This window comes from Lathamus discolor, chromosome 5, assembly GCF_037157495.1.
Source record: "Lathamus discolor isolate bLatDis1 chromosome 5, bLatDis1.hap1, whole genome shotgun sequence".
Taxonomy (NCBI): Eukaryota; Metazoa; Chordata; class Aves; order Psittaciformes; family Psittacidae; genus Lathamus; species Lathamus discolor.
This window is the reverse complement of record NC_088888.1, coordinates 3259897-3272665: the sequence shown is the minus strand read 5'-3', so window position 1 is coordinate 3272665 and position 12769 is coordinate 3259897. Positions and strand designations below refer to the sequence as shown.

Genomic DNA, 12769 nt, shown 5'->3' with positions numbered 1-12769 from the left:
CTGAGAAGAGCTGGGTCTCCATGATAAAGAGAGCCGGCGTTTTGCTGCAGCCACATAGTCTATTGCAAATGTTCATGTATCTGAAGGTAGTCCTGTCTGAGAGATTCATGGTAATGAGGTACATCTTTTTTGCTGAGCTGCTAGCAGAAAATGGCTTTGTTTCATAAAATGGAAAGTTTAATTGCAAGAGGCCGGTTTTGCTACTCACTTTGGAGGGTTCATTTGATGAAGTCTTTAGCTGCCAACAAAGTCTTTTCCAGCCAAGCCCTCACGGTATTTGAAGAAACCAGTGGCGTACATGGTTTCTGAACACAGAGGTGTGGCCTCTCTGTTGGTCTCACAAACACACGCATACCTGCCTGCATTTCTTCATGCTTCCTGCTTGGAAACAACCATGGGCTGCCAGAGAATTGAATTGTGACCTTGTTGAAGTCAATGTCAACACCATTATGGACTTCAGTGGGGACTGGGGCTGGAAGCAAACTTACAACAGTGACTGAAGATCAAAAGTAAAATGTACTTGTCTGTTACAGTTGTTACATATTTGTTAAGTAATTTACTGGGCCAATTTTGTAAAGGATAAAAATGGAAAACAGATTTTATGTTTGGGGCTTTTTTTTTTTGTCCTACCTTTCTTTTTTTTAGTGAATTACAAAACAATAATTCCTGGTGAGTTTTTGACTGGCATGCAAAAAATAACAAGAAATTGCAACAGAATGAAAAAGGTCTCATCTAAATAAGTGAAATAGTTACATAGCTGAGGTTATAGAAACATGCTCATTTGTGTATGAAGAGCTGTAGGTTTCCCAAACATGTGGAGACCTATGATCTTTTCTAAGAAACACCACAGAATATAAAGGTACAGGTAGGTAAATATAGACTGAAAGATCTGGCTGGTGCCTGGCAGCCCTTAAGATAATGGGAAAGTCTTAGCTGTTTTAGTTATTTACAGATGGTTGGGCTCGTGCTGCATGTGAAGTGAATTCTTACTTGAAGCTTTTATCGCTGTCACTCAGGAAAGAAGAATTAGAATATCATTATTTTCATCCTGCAATATCCAACACCATACAAACATAGGACACTCACTTTACAATTTATATTTGTCCCCAAAACTCGTTGGTCTAAATCTTGGCTGTGTTTATCATTAATATCTGGTGGTATATTTTCCTCTGTCCTTTAATACCACAATAACTTTGTGACAGTATAACTTCAGAGAATTTGGCAGTAAATCATGGGTTTAATGTTATCTCAGCAGATTTATATAGCAGTGGCTGGTTTTAATTATTTAAAACTTGGAAGTTGCTAATTTGGCCTCATTAGTTGAAGTGTCATCATGTACAGTTAACAGAAGGAGGATTTGGAAAACTTATAAAAGTTGAGTTAATATTACTTAGTGATTTAGAGGTATTGAAATGCTTTCAAGGCACCTGCTGAAGTTACTGCTAAGACTACAAAGGACTGATAAATACCGAGATCTTGTTTCTCATCCTTTTAATTGTGTTTAGGGATGACACAAACTGATGCATCAACTAGTCTGCAATGAATTCTAATAGATTTATTGGGAAAAGTAATAAATTTCTTCCTTTATTCAGAGGGTAGCTTCTGGGTGTTAGAAGATGTAGGATGAGGACAAGAACAGATTGGCTTTTATACATACGCTTGCTGCAGGGTTTTTTAAGGTACTTGAAAGGCAGGATCCCAGTGGCAGGATGCTGAACTAGATGGGCTGCAGTTCTGGTACAAAAGAGCAATCATTTTATTGACTATGTCACAAAAAAGTTAGAGTCCTCAGCTTCTTCAACTGACGGTGTTCATATCCTCAATGATTTATCCTGGCCCTGTAGTTATCCCCTGAAAAGAGCTTTATACATCTTCCTGTGGGTTTTTTTTGGTGTTTAGGAACAGATGTGTCGCTGTTCCTGCTATCCTTATGCTAGAGGCTGTATGACTACATGGAACAGAGCTGGTTTATTAGCTTGTGGCCACTGGGAGCTTTTTGCCTACTCTGGAGAAATTTCCAGCTTGCTAGCATCCAGAGCTTCACCCTCCCATTTCACTGACCTGGCCACAGTTGTGGCTGATCTCAGCTCTGCTTTGTGACACCAAACACTGATTATTCCTCACCAGTGCCAAAGGTGCTGTAGTAAGCTTCCTGGAAGCCCCACGAAGTGCACAGCATGCCCCTGAAGTGACATAAAGAAAAGGAAGAGTTCCCCAATTCTTTTTTTTCCTCCCCTTCAACCATCAGTCTGTTATTTCTGTCTGCTGCAGCTGCTGCGGAAAGAGGCTGTTATTACCTTTGTGAACTGTTCAAACTTGTAGCTAACTGCTGTGAGCCAGCAGGCTTCAATTGCGAACTGTAGTTCCTTGTGAGGATCTTATGTTCAAGATGGTCACCTCTGACCTACCGCAAGGCACATCAGTGAAGATTTACAGTCCTGTGAGTTGAAAACTGGGAAAGAGAAATAACACAATAATAATTAAATAGTGTGACAATTTAATGGAATTAAATTATTTTCTTGTCAAAGTCCTATCAAAATAAATGACAGACTTATTCATGTAGTTAATTCATGTAGTTAATTCATGTAATACTGTAGTTCCCACAACTGTACTGATACCAATGCATTATACCTGACAAAAAAGAGGAAAACTCAGTAATTCCTCATTGTATGGAACAGAAGTTGCCTTCAAAATTTCCTGCTTCATCAGGCATTAACATACCAGTATCATGTCATGTAGAAAAAGTCATAGCAGAGGAAACACAGTTGAGTAGAGGAAAAAGTATCCAAAAACTCAAGGGAGAAGAGACAGTAATTACCAGCTTTTTGGCTTAATTTTTTTTTTCCTGTGCTCTTTTTCATCCTTTTGATTTAATTAACTCTTTAAGATACATTGTTATTTTTAAATGAATATAGTTCACACGTGTCCTGCCATTCCTTAGTATCTAAATGATAGGATAAAATGAACAGAATATGTCGTATGAAGGTCTGTAATTTAAGAGTGCATTTGCTCTGTCCTTTTTTTCTTTCTTTTCCCTCACTAGGCCTTACTTGCAGTTTAGCCCTTATAGGCAAGGGGAGACTAAACACTAATTAAAACATGCAAGACTGGTAGAGTTTGGGTTTCTTCTGGGTGTAGGTCAGTGGCCCTGATGCAGGTTGTGGCTTTATCATGCTTAAAACAAGAGAGGAGTTATCAGCCACGTTATACTGTGAGGAGAAACTGAGGCTGAATAGGGTTTATAACTTACATTATATATAATATCATTTACAATTTGTAAGTAAAGAAGGCTTTAAAATGAAAAACACTTTACCAGTGCTGCCCTGCATCTGACTAGAAGTTATCTAGCCAATAGATCTCCAATACTTGCCTTAAGTAGATGCCTGGGAAAGTTGAAGAATAGGACAAGAACACAGCACTTAACCCTCACATTCTCTCTCATCAATTTTTCCTTTCTCAGCCTTGTGGGGAAAGATGGTCTTCAATTTTCAGCTAACCAGTGTGGTGGATACAAACCTCAGAGTTCTCAAAGATCTCATGTTTCAGTGCTTATTTGTACTTAGATTATTTCTCGTGACTTGGCGGTTGTGCTGTCTTAGTGTTTAAATGTGACAGATCAAGACTCATTTTGTGAGGCACAAGTCTGCATAGAATGAAAGACAACTATTGTCCTGAGAAACTCCTAACCTCTGGTTTAACTGGACAAGACAGATTGGAAGGGTAAAAGGTACACATCATGGTCTTAGATGCTCCAAGTTATGCATTAGCTATAAAGATATTCCTGAAGTCATTTCCAGTCTGGTAGATAGAACACTGCTGCACCAGAACCCGTCATGGCCATTTGAAGCTCTAGGAAATTTCCACTGCCACAATGCTCAGCCCTTTCACAGGCAATAGATAGAAAGCATTTGCTTGCTCTGGGGGAGAGCAGAGCTTTCTGGTGGAGTATGCTGTACATCCTTGGACAGATGCTGCCACAATCCTCCCAGGCAGAGAAAGGGATATTTCTGAGGTATAGGCCATGTCCAAGGTGACTCTAGGGCATGGGGAGAAGGGAAAGACTGTATTGCACCCATCTTGCTAAAGCCAGTCGTCTCCCTGCTGAGAACAAGAGAAAAAGGGTTTTAGAAGAGGAAGGGGGATAGAAGTTATTTTAGGACTTGAGTTTTCAGAGGAGTCTAAAATAACTGAAGCAATTTGCCAGCAAACAGGTTCATATCCATCAGCAGAGACAGTATAAATTTATTTATATCTTGCTTTTACCTGCTCGGGATGGGGCCATATTTCTTGTTGATAAATGCAGTCTAAAGTGCTTCACTTACAGCATGTGCTTATTTTAGAAACTCAAAAGAAATGGCTCCCGCCTTTATTGAAGTAACTACTTGACTGTGTTGCCCACTGAAATCCAGGAGCTACCACAGCATGGCTGTGTACTTGAGAGGTGGCTCAGTTACTTTCTCAGGCAATCAAGTAATTAGCTCTTCATCAGCTTGAGTTTATATATTAATGAACAGACTCCTTGCTGTTAAGAAGTTCTCTTACTTGGAAACTGTGTAAAGGATAACAAATTGCAGATGAGCTCTGGCTTGTGCAAAGCCCAGTAAGAGTGATTCTTTGTCCTGCAGGGCAAGAGTATAGGCTAATCGGTACAGGAGCAACCCACAGCTGTTTAATTGGGATGTAAGGGTGGATACAATTATAGTGCTCTTTCTATTTATTTAAGAATCTTGAAAGTATTACCAGGAAACTATGAATCTGTCCTGAATGAGAACAAATAATTGACCTGTATGCAGCTACCCAGAAATGACATGCAGAGGCGAGTGAAAAGTCTGAGCTCTTATAAAAAGAAAGACAGCCTCCAAAAATATATTGTTAATTAAACCATGTTCTGTTAATGAAAAGAGAGAATAAAGAGCAGAGTTATAATTTTCCCACATGCTTTCATGGTTTTCTTATTATTTGTTTTCTGTTCTTATTTTTCTGCCTGTAGATCCCCAAACTGTAACATCTCCCTTTCACATCAAAGGGATTCAATGAAGGACTGCCTTGATCTTTCTTCCTTTCATCTGTCTCTCCTTGCTTCTCCATGTTTTCTCTGTAGCTGTGAGTGGATACCACCCAGTGACAGCAAAGGCATTTGAAAAGGAGTGTCTTTGCTCCATTGAGGGGCCTTGCAGCTGACAAGCACACTGCTAAAATTGGATCCTGCTGATCAGTGGGAGGATGGCCCGGGTACGGGTTCACACATACCTTCATAGGAGGTCTCTAAGGCTTTCCTTTCACAACTGCAACAGTTGCTTCATTTGCCTCCAGCTCTTAATAGTTCATCATGCAGTTTAGATAGCAAATAATTAAATACCACAAAGTCCAAATATCAGAGTGTTCACCCAGTACAAGTACGGTAGGCTTTAGCAGAGGCAGTCAAGTGGCAGAACCCCCATTCCATGCAAAGGAAAATAAATGACTTATTAGAACCCCTCTGCTTGTGCCTTGAAATGACTTCTTTTAAATGCATTGAATCTGGAGGCTTTGTATCCAGATTCCCAAATCCCCAGGCTTTCACATTTGTTAGCTATTCATACCAGAGTGAGTCGGAGGAGGGTCCCCCAGGGCTTCAAGTCTCAGGGACCTTGGCATAAGCTCAGTTCTCAAAGGTTTCCAGCTGCTCAACTGGAAAGCCAAACATGATGTGTAGCTTTTGGGTCCACAAGAGAAAGGCCCTGGTACTTCCAGAAAGCCTGGAAACGTTGAGTGTTGGAGTGGCCTCAGTGCCCAACAAAGAGGAGGCCATATGCGGTACTGCTTTGGAGTCCTGGGTCTCCCGCAGCCCATCAGGTGAGCTGAAAGGATTCCTTGCAGGTTTTATGTCTGAAGTTGGGTGAAATCTCCTTCTTTCTTTGGGAACTATTCCTATTTTGACAAACTGACCGAAAATGCTACACAAACAATTGTCAAGTTGGGTTTGTTTTAACATTCTGGATTAAGTTTGAGAATGCTGCTTCCATATCTAATGCTTGATGAGGGACACAGGCTTCTACGCTACAGGTATTCAAATACAGACCCAGAGTGATTCCAGTCCACTAGGAAATTCGTGTGGATTTGGAGATGCTGACAAATAATATATATGTAATAATCAGTTCTGAATGTTAAGTGCCATATATATATCTCAGAGATTGTAGTTCTGTGTTGCTGCGAATGAAGGTCCACTCCTTTCAACCCAAACTTAGTAGAAAACCCCTGAGAAGATGATCAGATCTGTTTCTGTTTCAGAATTATGCTAAACTTTCCGTGGTCCCATAAATGGGAATGGCCTAACATACAGCTAATTTTTAACTCACTGTAGTATGCAGTGAAATTCCTTAAGTTTGAATATGTGAAGCAGAATATTCTGTCATCATGAATAACAGGAGACTAGACTGCTGTTGAAACCTTCTTAATAACTGCACTTGTCACTGACTTTTGTACTGAGAGCCAAATCTTGCAGCACACAAAGCCCTGCAGATGTGGGAGCTGATGCTCAGCAGCTTGCTGGAGGCAAGTGCAAAGCTACAGAATCAAACCCTTGTTTTTGGAGAGCGATCTTCTCACCGCAGCAGCCACTCAGCTGTATGTACATAATTCAAAATATCCAGAAAGAGTCTGTCTTCTGTGAATGCAATTAGCAATGTTATGTTGTAGCTGTGTATTGTTCTTAGGTAAAATGTAAGAAAGCATCTCTCTTTTTCTGTAACTTCCATTTGGCACTTTTACTGTCACCTTTTTAGATGTGCTGTGTTTAATATAAAAGAACTTAGCATTTTAGTATCTATCTGTCTGCTGTAAGAAAAATCTGATTTTTCTTCCATATAATTTACAGCTTGTGTCTCCTGTTAGAAGAACTGCAGTGATGTAAAATAGCAGAATATAACACTTAGTAATCGAATTGTTCTCTTATAATCATATAAGAGAAATTAAAGCAGTTTGGCACAAATAAAATAGCTGCTGCAGCGAGACAGATTCAGCTATTATAGAAATGTGGAAAATACAAGAAACTGAAGAGACTTGTTGACAACAAAACACATCATTAAATAGAAATAAGTCTCTACTAGATCTGGGACTCATTCCCTCACTAAATGACTGCAAAGATCAGAGCTTAACTTATAGTTGGATAGGTAACTATTGATTATGTGGTACAGATTCCCTCCTGTGTCTTATAGAGGTTCAACAAAGGTGGGCATAAATTATGACAGCTTTAGGAAACTCCTCTTTTCTGAAACGATCCCAAAACACATCAGCCTCTGTTGCTGTACCAGAGTGTAAGCAGAGATGAGGCAGAAGCTCTGCTGTCTCTCAGTTTGCTGTGGCTCCAATGAAAAGCTTCACAAAAATTAACACCAGTCCTGCAAAGGTTATATACTTCTTGTTTTCTTTCTAAGAAAATGCAAAAATAATACCATCTGCATAGCTGCTGAATTATTTTAGCAATAGTACTAAAGCATGGCTTTACAAAGCACACATGATTTAAGCTTGTGGTAAGGAACATTGTTGAATTACTGCCTTTAAGAGATTGTACCCTTTGGATTCAGAAACTCCATCAGGTAGTTCCCTTGTTTCACTATCAGCCACTTTGCTCTGGTAAAGGGTGCTCATCATTCAAGGCCTGATCTTGAAGTAAACTGGAGCATGTTGCTTGTGGCATCACCTTAAATATGCTCTGGCTCTCTGTGTGGTACTGGAGCACAACAAGTCATCATAACTTGAACACAATACGTTTTCTACTGTCATCTCACTGGTTTTCGAAATGCTTTCTGCCAAAATAATTCTCTTTCTGAATGGCTTTCCATGGGGAAACACACTGTTTCTAGAACCTTTTAGGGCTCCATAAGTCAAAAATGGCTGCAGCTATGGAAACTGTGCAATGCATCTTCTCATGAGAAAGAGAATTCCATGTATTAGATATTTAGATGAGGGTGAACATTGGAAGCTCACTGGGTACCCTAATGAGCAGATGACTGTTTGTACAGAGCCTGGTTGGTTGAGACTTCAGTAAGTCACCACCAGGGTTTGAACAACAGCATTAGCACGAGTGAACTGCTGTAAATGCGCATATAAAGTACTAGTTACTTAAATACCTGCCATTATTGTGACTGTTTTCAATCATAAGAACACTTTAGTGCCTGCATCACACGTTACACATAGCATGCACAGACTAAATTAAATGTATTTGGGTCGAACAAGTACAATTTTTGATATGTGCTTGTTCCATTTTTATCCGCCTTCACCTATAGCAGTTTCCCACTCATGCTTTTTCACTTCAAATCATAGTGGAGTAGTTGTTGAGCTAAAATGGTAGGATTGGACACAAGATAAGGAATTACTCTCTGTTCTCAAGTTGCACATGCTTAAGAGCTCATTTCAGTATAATGTCCTACCTGTGATGCCTTTCAGAGATGTCTGACAGAAAAAGAAAAAGCCAAAAGTAAGGATTTAGTTACAGATAAATTTTACTTTGAAAGAAATTAAAGAATCAAAAGTATTAGTAGTACTATACAGTGAGATGTAGCTAAGTTAGTTTGCTTTCAAGTCTTTAGCCAGTATATATGAAGCTATGAGTAAATTCCACTGGTTTTCAAAACAAGAGTAAAAGTTCATAAGGAATATATCTAAATAAACATAATAATTAAATGTTTTGATCTGCTACCTTGGATTTAAGAGCAGTGACGTCCTTTGTGCATATCCTGTTGTTACTATAGAAGTATGTTTCCAAAAGACAAAAGAAAGAAGCTGACCTTTTGGTGATTTTATTAACTTAGGGACCCATGCCAATTAGAAATATGGGCACAGAGGAAAAGCTCCCATTTATTTCATCGTGTGTTTGCTTTAAGCCTGAGGTCTAAGGTGGCAGAGCCTGAGCCAAAAAAGCATTGCTTGTGCTTTTGTTTTCTCAGAACACAGTTATAATGCTCTGGTATCTGGGTCCTTTTTTACCTTTAAGAACACTGTGAACAGATGATTTTACCAAAACCTAAATTACCTGTGGTGAGGCCTGAATTTTAGACCTGCCTGAAAGTGTACTCTCTGAAAAACAGGCTCTCAGTCAGGTGTCACCAAAGCAAGATCCAAACCCTGTAATCAATCTCTGAAGTCCCTGCCCTTAGGTTACAGCTGTATAACACAGCTATACAGCACAAGGTTTGCAAAGCTGCAGCAATGCCTTTGAAGCCAAATATTATCTGGAAATCTGTGTGTGAAAACACAAGTAAACATTTCATTGTTTGAGAGTCAGATACTCCTGGTGCTTACCCCAAATTACATTGTTGCTTTGAAACCAAGGAAAGAATTGCATTGATTTTTCTAGTTCTGATGGCGCTTGGCTTGTCCTTTGACATTCAGGATCATCTCTAAGGAGATGTTTCCTTTGTAACTCACAAATCTAATCAGGCATTTCAGTTCACAGTTAAGAACTTCTGCTGGTAGACAACTCTTTGGGGTATAAAGCTGCTGAGATTTAGGCTCCTGTATGCCAGTTGGCTTATCTGATAAAGAAGCAGTGGCATTTACGTGTGGGTTTAAAGTGATAAGGTTTATCTGTTGGAGAAGATTATTTATGTATTTACATTGCACCGATGACTGGCTTGCTTCACGTTAACCAGGAATAGGTTTAAGGTGAACCAAAATAACTTTTTCAATTGGAGAAAGTCTATTTAAACTATAGTTCAGATTATTGCTGGAACTTTTGCATACAGACAAATCATTTCACTAAGTTAGAGGCCAGTTAAAAATGAGGACTGATGTTTAGTTTTACAGGATCAAACCTGCAAAGTAACATACCAGCTTCTCCTTGATTATAGTGGGAGTTAGGATCATGATTGTGTTGAAAACCACACCACTGAACAGGTAGGCTCCTGCAGCTATTAAGGCATACTGAAAAATTTACCTTGCAATCCATCCGAGATGAATTCAGCTGTCGGCACTGGGACACATCGTCATAAAATGGGTGGAATTACGTGTATTTGGAATTTGTGTTCTTGAAACTTGCCCTTAATTTAAAATGAGAGGTGGCTTGTTTGATTACTTTGCTGTGTTGGGCCTGGCTTTTCTAGGTATGGCTTTTTGATGTTAGTCTACCTTATTTCATGGAGTATCTTTAGGAAAACTTTAATGTTGTGGTTTATTCCCCACTGTTTCCCTTGGGCACAAGCAGCACAGTAGCATTTGAGCTCCTCTTTCTTTTGCCTTGAAGGTTTATGTTTAGCAGAGATGATCTTTCAGATTGCAAAATACGTGACATTTGCACAATGCCATGGCTCATTTTTGTGGCCTGCAGAAAGCTGCCACATAGATGCTGTTGTAACAGGGATTTTTTTCTCAGAGTATCTGGTCAAAAGAGTCCCACTAATTGGTAGGAATTACAACAAACAGAAGTAATGTGGTTGGGAAAGTAAACTGAAAAGTACCAGCCTTTTCATACCTGTATCAGTTGTAGTGTAGCATTCTGGCCAGGAGATGACTTTTCTGTACTCCCCATTGGATCTGCAGAAAGATAATCAGAGTTTTTAATGCTTCCATAATATGTAACTAATACACTTTACTTCCTTACCAAAGATTCCAGATAGCCATTGTGCCTACATACTCCATGATGGGACCTTTCAGAGGACGCATGACTCTCAAAAGTAGCCGTAAGTATCCAAAGTATTACTTGAGAGATACCTGTGTTTTCCAGTTTTGGAGTAAGAGCTTGAATATGATAAGCTTATTAAAAAATATTTATTTTATGATTTTAACAATATAAAGTAGATAAGTGCTTCTAAGATCTGCTATTACAAAAATCACCTTCTTAATTCGTGCAATCAGCTTTCCTTATCAGGATCTTTACAAAACACCTATAAAAAGAATATTGAAAAGCTGTTTTGCCTGAAGCTTCCCTTCTTGGAAATGCTGTTCCACTCTACCTTCTCCCAATCCATATAGTTTCAGTCCTTAATTAAATGCTGGCAAAGACAGCACCATCGCTCTCCATTTTTGTCCAGTTTGTCCTTTGTCCCTTCCTTGACAAAGCCCAGCCGCAGTCGGAGACATTTTACTCCGCACACAGGGAGTTCTGCATTTAAGGGGCCACAGGGTGTTATTCTACTGCCATCTTTCTCTTCCCACCTTTCCAAAGGAACCCCGAAGGACTGAGAGGAGGACACCTATTGTGTCCCCACCTCAGCAATCTGTCATGCTGGCTTCCTGTATAAAGGAATATACATGTATCTTCTGCAGGGAACAGAAGCAGAGACACCGCTGTTAGATGCTCAAAGCAGAAGCCAAAGCTCAATGCCTACTAGTGGTTCCTGTAGCTGAAAATAGGCTAAAATATTTACGCAGAAGGGGAGCAGCTTGAGGTAACTATGCAACTGAACCAAAGAAGGAGGATCTGCTCAATGTTTTTCAGACATTGACTGGGCCATTCTGCTGAGAGATTGTCCTATTATACTCATCTGCATTGAAGTAAGCCCTGTGGCCACAGCCATGGGCAAATGTTCTACCTGGTTAAGCACGAGACAAACACAGAGCAAAGAGGTGGTCCCTCTCTCCTTCAGATTTTAGCTCTAAATACAAGATGAGGAAGTACACAGATACAGGTGAAGGACCATAACTGTGAACCTGTGTTTATGGTATGAGGTAGCTCTTTCCTTGCAATGCTAGGCAGATACTTCTATCTGTTTACAAAAGGCAAAGCCAAGGACAGATGGTTCCCACTTCCTGGTAATATGAAGGGTAGATAAGAATTTGATATTTCCAAGCTTTTGAGGCTTAAGTATCACTGAAGAGTTTTTATTTGTTGATTAAATGTACGTGTAGTATTGTCCCCCCATTGTGAAATTTCCACTTGTAGGAATTAGCAGTTAGCAACGGTATAAAGATAAACTATTTGTGTGATCTCAGCTCTGCAGTTATACTAGTCTTTTAAAGGCTAAAATACTCTACATGTTCTTGAGAACAAGCTTTTGCTCCTCTAAGAATCAAAAAGTAGTGGCTTTGAATGAGCAATCTGGTGAGGAGCAAAGTCACTTCTTGCGGTTTTCAGAAGCATATTGTTGTTTCCAGCTCCATGGAAAAGACACGTTTTATCACTGTCATTGTGCATTAGTCAAACTTTAATACTGCTATGACTGGATTTATGATATGACATGATATATTCTCCAAACATGATTTGCAGAAGTAATCTCTTGCAATTCAATCAGTGGAAAGGAGGTAAATTAGTCATTGTACAACTACACATTCAGGACTGTAATAAATTACTAGGAAAGTTATTAAAAATACGAAATAAAAAGAGTCAGAGTTGAGAGAGCTGTCGCTGTTCTTTCTTTTCTTCCTTGTTCTTGGTTCTGTGTTTCCTGGAGATCTTTGCTCATATATAAAACCATAGAAAGGTTTGAGTTGAAAAGGACCTTAAGATCACCCAGTTCCAGCCCCCCTGCCATGGGCAGGGACACCTCGCACTAGACCATGTCACCCAAGGCTCTGTCCAGCCTGGCCTTGAACGCTGCCATTGGCCTGCAGATATAAGTGTCTTAAAAGCACAATGTTACTCAAAGTTTAGAAAGACTTGCAAAAGCAAGAGAAAGGGCTGGTTCAATCTGACCTGACGTACGTTTGCCCTATCAAGGGAGCCTCATAACAGGGCTACCAAGAATTCCTGGAAAATTTCTTCTTATATTTAACTTTTCCCTCAATTTGAAGTTATTCAAAGATGTAAAGGAAAACAAAAGAATAAATCTGTTAAAAAGTGTTAACTTTCCAG

General features: G+C 39.5%; 1 protein-coding gene across 1 annotated transcript in view; it reads left to right on the top strand.

The window, feature by feature from the left end:
- The window catches only part of LOC136014536 (spermatogenesis-associated protein 7 homolog), a 56480-nt gene that overhangs the window by 4753 nt on the left and 38958 nt on the right, over positions 1-12769 (top strand). Inside the window, exon 3 of the mRNA XM_065679277.1 lies at positions 10585-10658. Coding sequence (XP_065535349.1) covers positions 10585-10658 — 74 coding nt within the window. The remainder of the gene's footprint in view (positions 1-10584; positions 10659-12769) is intronic.